At 42.8% G+C, this 14,771-nt stretch overlaps 1 protein-coding gene across 1 annotated transcript; it reads right to left on the reverse strand.

Moving 5' to 3' along the window:
* Positions 1-7,314: 7,314 nt before the first annotated feature.
* LOC128980881 (histone H2B 5-like) lies at positions 7,315-7,701 on the reverse strand. The gene has a single exon (XM_054399447.1). It carries the CDS (start codon positions 7,693-7,695, stop codon positions 7,315-7,317), a length of 381 nt encoding a protein of 126 aa, XP_054255422.1. The 5' UTR covers positions 7,696-7,701.
* Between the last annotated feature and the right edge of the window lie 7,070 nt (positions 7,702-14,771).

Here is a 14,771-nt window from a genome sequence, read left to right on the forward strand (position 1 = left end):
GTAGGTGACCTTGGTCCCGAAGAGTACTAAATCAACTTGCCTTCCTGTCCCATGGTAAGCTAGGCAGTTATCCCACAAAAGAAGTATTGATTTCACTCACTCTCATTCATATTCTCATACCCACATACTCACCAGCTGTGTGTATCCAAGCTGTCTGACCAGCATGCAGACACCAGGATGCATGTCTCTATCTTCTTCCACCAAAGATGCGGGCTCCTTGTTGAGGTCTTCTCAGCACCTGCCTCTCTTATAGCATTTACTTATGTCTTTGGTCCCTTTTGGTCTCTCACACTCAACCATTGCCATTCCTTCCACATTCTTACCAGTCTTATTTCTATTACTATCACAATCTTCCATCTTCAGAAGACAGTTAAATCTGCAAGGTTTTTTTTTCTGAATGAATTCTGCAAGAATTTTTTTTTTGGGGGTGGGGGGGGGTTAGTGGGGAGAGGAATTACCATTATGGACATTAAAGGCAGGAAACTGTTTTTTATTTTTTTTAAATCAACTGCTTCAAGGGACAAAATGAGAAATGTTTTTGAGAACAGCTTTCCTTTATATGAGAAAACAGAAGCTCCATTCCTCTCTTTCTCTCACACACCATCTGTGTTTATTAACTCTAACTATTTTAGAAACAAAACATCTCTTACTTCTTTCATGTAGGCCAGGCTAACATGCTCCACCATCAAGGCAAGTGCAGGGGCCATGTAGGAAAGGAAGATGAAAAGCTTTCTTTTATGCTTTCTTCTAAGCATCAGAGTAGAGGGGGAGAAGAACCACTCTCAATCTGCTGCTGGTCACACTCTCCTTGATGCACCCCAGGATACTATTTGCCTTCTTGGTCATAAAAACACATTGCTAGCTCATGGTGAACTTGTTGCCCAATAGCACTCCCAGGGCCTTTTTCCTGGAGCAGTTTCCCAGCAGATCAACCCCTCACTTGTACTAGTGAAGGGGATTATTCCTCCCCAGGTGCAGGACCCTACACTTGCCCTGGTTGTACATCCTGAGGTTCCACTCTGCCCAGCTCTCCAGTCTGTTCAGGTCTCACTGAATGACAGCACAGTTTGACAGGGTGTCAGCCAATCCTCCCAATTCCATACCACCAGCAAAGCTGCTGAAGCTTCACTTCATCCCTTCATCGTTGATGATGATTAAAAGGACTGAACCCAGTACTGATCCCTGGGGAACACCACTAGCTACAGGCATCCAACTAAACTCTGCACTGCTGATCACAACCCTCTGAGCTCACTGTCATGATCCCAGGAGCTGAGCTGGGTGCTTAGAAGGGAGATTTTGTCCACACAGAATGCAAAACTACATTTTACCCTGACATCAATGGTTGCCAATGCAGTTCCCTATGTATTTCCTTTTTGCTCTGAAACTGTCTACTCCAGTCCTTGGGAAACCTTTTTAGCTGCTTCTCACATCTGCCTAAGAGGCTGGTTGCACAGATCTCTCATTGCTTTGTTTTCATTTCCCTTGAAATGGGTACTTAGGGATGTGATTTAGTGGTAGTAGCTTAGCAGTAGTAGTGAGATTGTGAGCTCTAGGCAAGAAGTTGGACATGATGATCTCAAAGGTCTCTTCCAACATCAACCATTCTATTCCCCCAGTCTCTAATATTTTTCAACATAGCTTTTAGCAACTCTCAGTGGATTTCTCTTAATTTGTTCTTGAACCAAACTGTAATATCTCCAACATTCATTGGCAAAGGGCTCAATAGGTGGGCTGCTTGTTGCATGAATTGCTGTTCCTTTTACTTATTTTAAACCTTGCTCTTTCACAGTTACTTTTAAATGCTCCTCAGTTCTGCCAGCAGCTTTAACCATGTGGCACCCAAATCCAGCTACTGTTCTTTGAATAAACAACCAATAATTATTAAATTATAACTGAATAACTAACTAAAAAGAAAAAAGAATATTATTTATCACTCAGCCTCCTGAAGGAGCATGACACTAGATTATGGGTCTTCCTGAGGCTGTCAGCTCTATTATGAAAGTGCATTGTGGATGCTGCTCTGCCAAGGGGTATCAAAATAGAAATTGGCTTAAGAAGTAGAATAATTTATTTCTTTGGAAAGAAGTTACAGTACATTAGAGGTTGGAAGGGACCTCAAGAGATCATTGAGTCCAACCCCCCTGCCAAAGCAGGATCACTTAGGGTAGTCTGCACAGGAATGCATCCAGGTGGGTTCTGAAAGAAGGAGACTCCACAACCCCTCTGGGCAGCCTTCAGCTCAGTCAGTTACAAAGGTTTGTTTTCTCCAGATACTGCCTTTCCCCAATTATGTTAAGCTTATGAACCTGTCTTTAAACAGACTCTAGATCTTTTAAGCTCTGATTTCTGCTATGTGCCATGTCAGCTTCTATTGTGGCACATATATTTCCCACTCCAATGAGTGCATTATAATGCTTATGTCCAGGTGGTAAGTGTTTCACTTGAGTGTATTTACTGATCATTCTTGACAAGGAGGATTTTTCCTTCCTGGGGTTTTCAGATGCTACATCTTATTCCATGTTTGTTGTCTATAAACATCTCATAGGCCAAGAAAAGATGTTTCTAGTGGCAGCAATTGTTAATTCAGATAAATGGTAATTCTGAATGTGTATAAAACAATTTTCCAACCAGAGAATCCCACAGTTCTCAAACTGTGGAAGTCGAAAGTGTTGTGCCTTGGGAGTTAGAGGATTGGTACTAGGCAGAGTACTTGATTCTGCCCAGGGTAAGCTTGTTGGAAGGGCTTGAAAATACACATGTGCTCACATTGTGCCAATAACTGGGCAGAGTGACACCCCATGAGGTCTCAGTGAGACCTCAATGAGAGGATGCTCTTTTTTATGACTGACCCTCTGCCAAGACCAGCCAGCCTCTATTTCAGCTGGAAGGGTGGTTGCTCTTTCACCCCAGGTCTGGAAGAAACATAATGGAGAAAGAGAAATGTAGGGCTTGGAGGGACCCTGGTTTTAGAGTAGAAGCAAAGGCATCCAGACAGGTGGGTCTCATTTGACTTTCAGCAGGTTGGCATTTACATTTTATTTATACATTTAACAGAAAACAGGTAATTAGCTGTATGATAGCTCATTCAACAGCAGTAATAGAACATAGATCATAATTGATGTAACACTGTCAGAAAAACTGTGTACATAAGCCCACATAATACCATGCATAGAGAATAAGCATGAGAGATTGCTCCCCAGGTGCTGGTCCCAGGGAATTCTCCAAACTCTTGCAGCAAGTGATTGTAATAGTTCACATTCTTCCCTTCTCTGTAAACAGTTTGGTCTGGATGTAAACCATCAGGAAATGCTACGATGGGACAAATGCTCCGGGCTGCGCAAAGACCATGCCAGGCTTGACTTCAGGAGTGGCCAGAACTTGCAGCTACCTCCACATGGCTGCCTGTCACCAGGACAGAAGGACATACAGACACATGGCTTCTCTGGATAGGAATCTTCTGTGGTGTCAGCTCAGGCATTCCTTCCTAAGGCATGCAGCTCTGTCCAGGACATACTCATCCTGCACACTTGTCTTTAGTTTTCCCCATGCTTGACTAAAGACCTGTCTTCCCTGAGCAGGAGCAAACCTCCATGCACACAGCCACTCAGTTCTGTAGACTGAGCTCTGCTGTAAAGGGTGGATAGATTTTAAGCCCTTCTAGGGAAGCAGGGTAGAAAATCAGGACTAGATCTATAACAGCTAATTTTATCTCTTAAAATGTACATGAAAACAATTAACGTAGTGCAGAGATGTCCACAGGGTTAATGTGAGGTTAATATTGAGGCTGTATTACTCCTTTTCAGCTTCCTTTTCCAACTTCCAATCTCCAGTTGATTGTTTTTGTTTAATTAGCAAAACACAAGAATGGCCCAGAGATGATTCTGGGTAGGAATAGTTGGGCTTGGTATATTATCTTAGTTTTAAAAACATTTTTCAATGCCAGAGATGGAGATATATGTTTCTTAAAAGCAAAGATCTTGAAGTGCAGAACTCCTCTTCTACAGCAAATCCCCTTACCAGGGAACGGTGCAGTATGTCACACCTCAGGTTACTGAATGGACAACTGATGCTTGACCTTGTAGACCATTTTCTGTTGCCTGTACTGTATTAAGGCTTACTCCAAGCTCACCACAGCCAAAGTGATTCCTGTTAAACTGCTGTGACCAAATTCCCACAGGCAGCTGTGGGAAGGGTGTGCCTCACATGCTGTTAGCTGGCTGAGCAAGAAGCCTCCAACCACTGCAGCTGGGTGGCTGCACGGGAACAGAGTCCCCTTCCCAATCTGTTTCCCTTCATTTGTGTACCAGTTGAGTCCTCTGGGATCTGCAGAAATGGGATGTGTCTGATTTCCAGTGTCAGGACTCTAGGAAAAACTGTGGGACACTGCATGGGTAACAGCCATAGTGCTGTATTTCAAAGCCCCATCTTTGCTGCTAACTGGACCACTGCACGAGACACAGATTTCTACATTTTTCTTTGACACTAAGGCCATTAATTTCTCAACTGCTTTCTGTGGCAGTCTTAGCTTACACCAACCTTGCCCTTCCTGGATCAACCCTTCTCTTGGCTGGCAGAAGTGTCTGTACAACAGTGACAGATCAGAGCAGGCACCAGAACTGGGTTAAAACAAAGCTTGCAAGAAAAAAACCCAAAAGGTTCATTTTAACCTGGATCAGTTCCTCAACCCTGTGATCCACATTTTTAGGGGCAAGAAAAGAAATGACACAAAGGGAGAGTGAAGAGCAAATGATGTGTGAAAGGACAGCCTGAACTATAAATGGATGAACATGACCAATCTCAGTCACTTGGCTTTAGACAATATAAAAACCCTCTTTAAGCCTTCCATATATTTTTATAGCCTTAAATTGCCATTTCTCCTCTGTCTAAAATAATTTCCCAAAATGGAGAGTGGCAACAGTGGCAAAAGAAAATGAGACCAGTACTGTATGTGTATGAGGACAGGAACTCCTGTCTGAATGCCCAGCCTTGTCCCCATCTCCCTGAGCTGCCCAGGAGACCATGGAGGGGCAATATCTCATTTTATTTTCTCCATTTTCTGCAGCCTGCAGACAGTAGAGCAGGATTTTGTTCTGCTCAAAAGGGTGAGGATTTAGAGGCTGTGCCGGGTAATCCTGGCTTGTACACACTGCTTGTACTGGAGTGGATTGATGCCATTCGAAACGCCTGCCTTCAGGAGGACTCCCTCAGGGGATGAATGTTAACCTGCAGCTCATAGAGACGGGAGGAAAAAGCTGCAGTGTTGCCAGCTAGCCCTTCACCCCCTGTATTACCATTCCGCATCATCTGCTGTCTGATTTCTGGTGGAAGAGGGGCCAAGGACAGTAGCTCTAGGCCTACTGCATGTACATTTTCATTTTTTTTATCTGATATTGACAATTTGATTGAAAAACAAAAGGAATTGCTAAGCTGTCACCTCCAAAGCATCCTAGCCAAGCCATCCAGGCTACCAATGCTACCAATACAACTACTGCTACTGGGAGCTGCTTGTTGTGGATGCTGACACACGGCTTTTGCTCTTTCTGAAACACATTGCTAGGAATTCCTGCTGGCATTAGAGTATGAAACATGGCTGTGTGCTATCACGGAGCAAAGTCTGGGAGGAAAGCTCCTTTACGGGGTGTTCAAACCAAAACAAGAGAGATGGAAGCAACCCATAAGCAACTTGACGTATGTTCTTCCACAGAGACCACATGACCCCCAGTGCTGCCATCTGGTTTCTGAGATTCTCTTGGTTGAGCACCTCCACATGGACTTTTTCTCAGACCAACTGGAAAATGACTGCAACACTGTTATAAAAACAGAGTCCTACAGCTCCAAAAGCAACACAAATTTGCAAGAGTCCCCATCATTCAAAGTGTAAAGAAAAGGATAGAGATAAACATAGGAGAAAATGAGAGATGGACTGCAAGGTTACTATTTCGGGGTATGAATTTACCTTTCAGTTAAAAGAAAGGTCTTGGAGTCTGGGAGAACCTGCACTTAGTTCTGGACCTTGTTTCTTTCCTGCCCTTTTTATTTACAGAATAAGCTGCAGAAAGCAGTTGTTATTTTAGACATGAATATTTTTTACCTGAGCATTACTGCCTACCAGATATTTTGGGTTTTTTTTGGGGGCTAATTTTGTATTTTGAGTAGGAAGCTTCAACTTCACACCAGTTCTACACATGCTATCCAGCAGTTTGGGCAAGATAAACTTGCAACCAAGACATTCCTCCACTAATCTCTATTGCTTTTATCAGGATTTTATTATTGCTTACCTTGTTGTGGACTTAAAAAGACATGGAGAATATCAGACATAGTTTAAAATTATTCAATCTTTAAAGTGTAACTGGGATGCAGGCAAGCATCCCTATATATCCATCCAGCCCAAGTTTTTGTTTTTGCTTTCTAATTAGTGAATAAAGCAGGCAAGGCAGGACCAAGTGAGCTGCCCACAGTGATCTCTGCATTAACCACCACTGCTCCCACTCCACATGTCTTTCAAAATCCTCAGTCCCCTCCTGATACCTCTGTGCTGTTTGTCCTGCACCACTCTAGCACTCACAGGAGAGGGGATTCCCACAGGGACTTCCCTGTCTCAGGGAACCCAGGGAGTGTAAAGGTGGGAATAATCTCTGAAAAGTGGCAGAATCAGCAATTTCTTGCAGACCAAACCAAGTCCTTAAAACAGACAAAACAGTAGGCCGGGGAAGGTAGCAACCCAGCCCCAACATTCCCACCTTGCCCGCTCATCTGCTTTGGCACAAGGTGGGAGGAGGCAGGCAGCTCCAGTGCCTCAGTCTGTTTGATGGCTCATCCATTGAGAGTGACAATGAGGAATAGCACTTGGTATCATCCTGGGCATCTACCTGCCTGCCAGGCCTGCTCTTGAAAACAGGCTGTCAAGCACAGATAGCTGTTGAACCAATATAGATTTTATTCCACAGCTCATGCCCAGTTGTTGTTGATGCTGCTTCTGCCAGCACAGGGTGCTGCTGCCAGTCTCCCCTGACAGTGCCAACCAAACATGCATGCTTGCCAAGGATAGAGGATAGTTTGGATATCAGTCCATTCTTCAGAGGTGTGAAAACAAAGGCCTCCTTCACCAGCGTTGCTGAACCCACTGCACGTCCCAAACAGACTATGAAAGTTAGCTGACATCCAGATCACTGTCTCATCAGCTTCTCATGCCCATCCCAAGGCTGTAAATAGCTGTGGATAATAGCTGTGATGTTTACCCAGACTGTGGTTGCCCACCTGTGCTTGCACAGAGGGTCCAGTGCTTGATGGTCCCATTGGAGAGGTGATATCTGGCTACTTGGAGCTTGTGTACTTGGTGACAGCTTTGGTGCCCTCTGAGACAGCGTGCTTGGCCAATTCTCCTGGGAGCAGCAGGCGCACAGCTGTCTGGATCTCCCGGGAGGTGATGGTGGAGCGCTTGTTGTAATGGGCCAGGCGGGATGCTTCTCCAGCAATGCGCTCAAAGATGTCGTTGACGAAAGAGTTCATGATACCCATGGCTTTGGAGGAGATGCCGGTGTCAGGGTGGACCTGCTTCAGGACCTTGTAGACATAGATGGAGTAGCTCTCTTTCCTGCTCTTGTGCCGCTTCTTATCGCCTTTCTTCTGGGTCTTTGTCACAGCTTTCTTGGAGCCCTTTTTAGGGGCAGAGGTGGACTTCGCTGGCTCTGGCATCCTGAGATCTCTTCCTCTGTATCTTGGAGCTGCTTGGAAAGGACACCAAAAAAATCAAATTCTTTTTTGTTCTTCTACAGTATAGTTTGACTGACAGATGAAAGAGTGAGTCAGAGACAAGCAACATCTCTGATCTGAGACAAACATCCCATGACCCCATGCTAGCATTTTTGAGCTTCTGTTGAGAACTGCTCTGGTTTGTGTATGGGTTTTCTTTGTTTTCTGCTCAAATCCCCATAACATTGGCCTTGTAAACATCACTGATCCTAGACCTACCTGGCATCTACTTAGTAAATATGGGCTGGAGGAAAACACTGAGAAAAACATTGCAGTCCCAAAGAAAACACTAACTCCAGCATGGATTAAATGAAATCTTGCTGGAATAGGCTGGAGATTTGCTAGGTATCATTGAAGCCATTTTTATGTGAGACATGGTTATTACAGTCTTGAATAGACCCTTTTTTTTTCTTCATCAGGGGTCAACCTGCAGAACCCAAACCTGCAGCCAATTGCTGTCCTCCAGAAGTGCAGTAACAAAAATACAGTATTTAAACCTGTCATAAAACTGGCTGCCTCCCATAAAACTACAATTTTATATCTGCTTTACTATGTGGGTCAAGGGAATAACTATGTCATAACCTAATAAATGCTTTTCTGTTTCAGAAGACACTTTGAGAGCTCCCTTGAAAGGCAAGGCTTCTCCAGTCTTTTGCTGGAGGATCAGCTTCTAGCATCACCTCAGGGATTGATCTGTACCTCTTTTGAAGATGACCTAGGAATTGCAGTCTGTTGGCCAAGAAGATAAAAAAGAGCTTCAGGGAGGATGGCACATGGGAAAATGAATAGCAATAAACAGGAAACGGGAAGCTGGGTTGTAACACATGGTCTGCACATACAGAGCATCAGGAAGAGACCCAAACGGTGCCTGTGCCAAAGCAACGGCTGCATGCTCAGTCCTACCTCTCCTTGGGAAGGAATGGGATGCCACTGTGCACCATGGCCTGGTTTCTCTGCTGGTGCTTGCATCTGCAATCAAAGCCAGACACAGCAACTGTGTTGCAGCCAAGTCTCTAAGAAGTTTCCAGTTGCTGCCTGTGGAAGCAGACATCTTCAATGCTAAGGCTGGATTTGTGTGCCCACATCTTTGTGGATACTAGCTCCTGCTTCCAAACCATGTGAGAAACCTCCGTGGCAGCAAGTCCTCAGAATGTGAGATGCTGCTTTCTGCCTGTAGCAAGTACTAGGGCTACCACTGGCTGCTTTACCTGACAAGGCACCAGTGATAGGGCTCTGGTAGCCACATGGTCTGGGAGGTGTTAAGCAAAGGGCAACACTGAGCATTTCAAGTGGGGGTACACCCAGCTGCAAGGGCAGGTTGGCACTGCTTAGGATACTAGGAAGCAGTGAGGCAACATTTCCACCACAGCCTTCCAAAATGCCTGCCTGGTTAGAAGCAAAAGTTGGCACCAGTGTCATTAGCACTGAATTCTTGTTCAAGTAATGCAGTTTCTTCCTTGCTGCTAACAGGAATTTTGCCTTTGTCAGGCCTGAGAGACCCATTCAAGTTTCCTTTCTTTCATCTTGCAAAAAGAAGTAGTTTGTCATTCCAAAATGGGATATTGTCTAACTAGGTGTAAAAGATCAGCATACAGGAAAGCCTCATGTAACAGGCTGCAAGGACACTACTGACTCCTTGCTACACCAAACCCTCAAACTGTTCATGCTTAAACAAGTATTAAAGAACAAACATCAGCCAAAAGTGGATAAACACATGCAAATCTCCCTCAAATCCCTGAAATAACTAGTAACTTAACACCATGTATGGAGTATAGGAAGAAAAAGGAAAGGGGAAGGGGAAAAGGAAAAGGAAGGGGAAAAGGAAAAGGAAAGAGAAAGGAAAAGGGAAAAGAGAAAAAAAAGGAAAATGGAAAAGGGAAAGGAAAACGAAATGACAAATGAACAAAAGTATTGAAAGCTGTTGATGCTTTCTTCTATTTAGCTTTGGTTTAAGAGCATTAATATCTTTTCCTAGTTTCAGGAGACCTGTAGTTGTAACATACGTGATTGTAACACCTGGAAATCATAAACTAATATATTTTGCTGACTCTGGAGTTAAAGGAAAAACAATTTCACAGAAAGAGGAAGGAGATGGTTAGGTTGTGAAGGTAATTCTCCTTCATGTGAGCTCACCCCCAGCAAAGCTTCACGGTCAAGTGAGCTGAGCTAGGTGGAAAACCATGGACAAAGAGTCATGCCCAGGGATAGTCAGGATGGCTCTGACTGAAGTGGACTCTGAGACTTGGCATGGCAAAATTCTCATTTTGAGTGTATGAATAAACAGTATCACAGAAATGCCAAAAATGTGCAGCTGGAAGGAGCCTCTAGAGCTCCATGCTTTGCTTTGAGGATGGCGTACCCAGGTGTGATCTCCTAGGTGAATTTCTACATTTTCCTTAAAACCTCCAAATACATGATTTGCATATGATATGTGCTTGACTTTGACACCTCATCTGCTTTCTTAATCTTCCTGGGCATTCTTGTCAGTGTAGGCATTTGTGAGAACAAGCATTAGACTGCCCTAAATGTCCTGCACACCCTTCAAAACTCTGACATCTGCCCCCTTAAACACCTTATCTTCTCCCTCTGGTAAAAACATGATTTTTCTTACATTCTTCCTCTACTTGCGAAGCAATATCTGAAAAAGAAATCCCATACTGCTCTTGTTTGCAGACTCAAAAATAGGTGTTTTCAATGGAAAGGCATTTTTCCAGGAGAAGAAATAACTGTGCACTTGCTTCTTTTTCTTTTGAACTCATTTTCTGACAGAAAACCACCACAACTGAAAAATGTAAATTACTATTTTTTAGGCTTTTTATAAAGTGTGTCCTTGTAAAACATGAATTAATTGATAAATGCACTTGTACTGCAGCTTTTAAAAGATGAATAGAGAGCCCAGCAGGCACCAGAGCGATTTCATACATCTCCAGAGGTCACACCTGTAGGACATCTCTGTCTGACTAGCTAACACCCTCAGGTAGCATGGCAAGCATCTTGCTTTCCTCCCACATATAGCCACGATGAGGGAAGCCATTCTAAAGTTCAGAGATTAACACAAAAGCTTTGGTGTTCTTGCTTCCCTCCACCCACTTCTTTGCAGCCTACCGTTTAAAAGGTAAAGAAAACCTTATTTGAGAACAAGTTATCTTCCTTCCAGTTTGTTTGGGCAGTGCCTAGCACAAAGAGACAGACTCCATTTGCCAGGTGCTAAATAAATAATGTTAGTAATGGCCAACAATATCATCACCTGTTCTATCAACAGTGCAACGCAACCCACAGGCAGGTGCTGCTCTGGTGTGACGAAAGAAGTAGTGGGATTATTCCCAAAGTGTTCATGCTTGCGTGCACAGTTTGTTGAGGAAAAAACAGGTGACCTTTAAAAATATGGTTTCTTTTATTGAAAATAGTTTCTTTTTTTCCCTAAAAAGATCCTGGCTAACCAATCTCCTCTCCAAAACCAATCAACCAAACAAAACAACCCAACAAAAGCCAAACACAAAACCCCAAAACCCCCACACCACAGAAAAACCCCATGCCAAACAAAAAAAGATGAAAAGGTTAATAATAATTAGTTTTTGAGTTTGGAAGTGTTGCCATCATGATTCACTTCTCTACTGTTAGGGTGAACAAGCTCTGGCACAAGTTGTTCAGAGAGGCTGCAGGATCTCCATCTATGGAGATACTCAAAATCCCACTGGACATGGCCCTGATCAACTCACAGCAGCCAACTCTGCTCTGAGCTGGACTACATGCTCTCCAGAGGCACCTCCAGCCTAAGTCACTCCTAGAGACTGAATCTGGGTATTTCTTACCTAGAACATCCTCTGTGAACTGTGTTCCTCTGATGGATGTTTCTCACATGATACTGTACCCAAAACACCCCACAAAACCCTGTAACAAGGGTAGATAGTGCTCATCTCCACATCCAAGTCACCAAGGTCTCTGGGACACAGGGTATGGCCATGCAAGAGGAGCCACTCTGAAGCCTCATGGTGACATTTCAAAGGTCTCATGCTTTTGAAGAAAATCTTTGAGCACATGTCCTTTATGGTTTTGTATGCTCTGAGTCAATCAGTTATCAGTGCTGGCATTGTTTTTTCCTTCCTTAGAAAACCACCACCAAAACAAATCACTCTATTTTTTCTAGCCACCTCCAAACATCAGCCTGCCTGCTGCTAGAAACCAAAGAAGTGCAGAGTGACAGATATATCTTCATTTGTGTTGACATCTCTTTCATCAGCATCATCAAAAGGAAAATGAACTGAAGACATATTCAAACATACAAATCATTACAGTGTGTCAGATCTGAGATGGGAGAGGAGTCCTGTTGAGAAATCCCACATGAAGCCTCATACTGTCTTTGTTTTCCCCAGCCCTGATATATTGATGGAGGGAGAGAGAGAAGCAGGGAAGCTCCCACAGCATTTTTGTTCATTTTTGGCCTTGCTGCTGAGTCTGTAGGACCAATGCCAGCAGTGTGCCTGGGTGAGCATGAGTGGACTCTCAGCTCTTTTTCTTGGATCTCTCCCCATGCAGGGGTGGAAACAGCATTTGAATTTTCTCCTTATTCTTATTAAAAGCTGTCCTTGCTGTGATGAGCTCTGTAGCATCCATCATAAATCCCCATGCCCACCAGGCTGTTCCCTTGCTGTAATTTCATAATCAGCCATAAAATTTACATTTTAGAATCACCACTTTGTTCTTTGGAGGTCTTGGTGAAAAAATAAATGTTTGTAGAAAAAAATCAAGCTCTCATCTTTCTGGACATCTGATATTCTGATATTTGCTAATCTTCTGATGATCTGTTTTAATCCTTGCTGGAACAAATGAGAGCCAGCAGGCATTTGCTGTTTATTATGCCCCTTAAATAGGAATGTTCTGTTAGTTCTGTCCAATTATTGTCCCTTTCTTTAGTTTCTCTCACTGTGTAAAATAAAATAAAAACAAAACAAAACAACAACAAAAAACAACCACAAGTTGGCTTTAGCCCTACAGGTCAAGAAATGTAAAGTGAAATTTGCTGCTGCTTTTTATTTTGCTCTCTCTGAAACACAAACAAAGGCAACAAATTAGAGAATGTTTCCACCAAAGGAAAAGGTTTTCTCATTGCTTCATCTGCTCTGAAATGCTTGTAAGAGCACAGACTGCAGATCTGGTAAATACAGAAGTTTACAAAACAGCAGATGTCAGTAAATCACTGTTGTCAGAATAGTATATTTCTTTAAACTGCAAAACCTCTCCTTTTTATAATGTACAGCTATCTACCTGGAATTTACTAAACCAGAATTTGCTCTTCTGATAGGTGCCATTAAATAGCAATAGCTGAGAAAAGCTGGTTATTTGGTAGCAAACTCTGCCTTAGGTAGTAAAGTAGATCAGAAGCATGATTATGTCATCGTGAGACATCGGTGATGCTGCCTCATGTGCAAAAATTGATAGTAATATTTTGGACTGGAAAGAATTTTTCACTTGGTATGTTGCCTAGCATGTGATGATGAGGTAATATTTGCTTTGAAGTTACGAGGAGAAGAATTTCCTAGAATAAAGTACACTGGTCTGAAATGCCTGACTTTTTTCCAGTGGTGGATGGGTCAGAGATCAGTTTTGGGGATCCCAGGTCTCCTCCCAGCTAATCCAGTATCAGTAATAAGGCCTCATCCCCAATCCCACCATGCTGTGCTGTACTTTATATGATTGCTCCTGTACAGCTATCATTTTAATGGCTAATTTTTAACCTTGGATACACACATGCAGTTCTTCTAGGGAAAAGATTCATGCTTGCATATTGGACCTTGAAAATACGTTAGAACTGAAGATGATCAATCACCCTTAACATAGACAGAAATGCTACAAACACACTCCCTGAAACAGATACACTAAGTACAAAGTGATCTTTAGATTTCTTTACAAGAAATACAAGCAAAAGAGCACTGAGATACACTGGCTCTTTGACTGGTCCTTATCATTGCTTGTCTTAACATGTTGCTTGGGAGTTCAGTACAGGATACTCCCTACAGAAATCTTTTCTCTTTTCCTTCCTGCCATTTCCACTTGTGACTTTAGAAAACACAGTTTTAATCACCAGCAACAGCTGTAATTTCTTGTGCTACTTCTGCCCAAGCTGCAAATATCTTGCAGGGTTATGCAAATCTTCTCTATGCAGAGAAGGCACACTGGATTTTTAAAGAATCCACAGATCAAGCAGAGCAACACAGTGACACAGTACTGCAAGAATGACTGTCAGGAGGCTAAATACATCTGTCCTTACTCTGATTAAAGGAGTGCCTGAAGTCAGTGGAGGTTTAACCTAGGTCTGAAACCACAAATACAATGTTTAGAGATGCTTAGCACCAACACTCAACATTGATTTCCACTGGAACCCAGGAGTCAGTACTCTGTATAGATCAGACTCCACATTTTATCAAGGTTTTGTTACTGTGCATAAATGAATACTAAAAAAAGCTTCAGCATGACTTTCATTTGTTCTTTATAAAGTGTACCCATTATCTAAGTGCTTTGGAATACCTCAAGTCTACATGCTTGACCAACAGGATCTAATAAATGCAAAAAGGAGAAATGATGTTTTGTATAGATCAATATTCACTAAATGTTTACTCAGTACCAGCACCTACTACAATTCCACTCCAGTCAGCTTCACCACTGAGTGGAAGTCCTCAGTACTGACACAGTCCAACAGAGAACACAACCAGGCTCACTCCCTTCCTGGGGTTTTATCAATACATGAAAACCTTAACAACATAAACTGCAGCACAATGTTCCACTCCAAGTTTTAAGCAAGCAAGACCAGCAACTCTGCTACTCATCAGCATCACAAGTTCTACCTATCTTGATTTGCAAAATACAGACTACTGGAGATGAGTGTGAGAATAAAAATCATAGGTGATTTGGGTCTGTAATACTATAATGACCCATTACACATCAGAAGGGCACTTTAATTATTGATGACCTATGCTATTGAAAACATAAAGTATGGATTAAAAATAAATTGCTCTATTACA

The sequence above is a fragment of the Indicator indicator genome, chromosome 3 (genome assembly GCF_027791375.1).
Source record: "Indicator indicator isolate 239-I01 chromosome 3, UM_Iind_1.1, whole genome shotgun sequence".
Classification (NCBI taxonomy): domain Eukaryota; kingdom Metazoa; phylum Chordata; class Aves; order Piciformes; family Indicatoridae; genus Indicator; species Indicator indicator.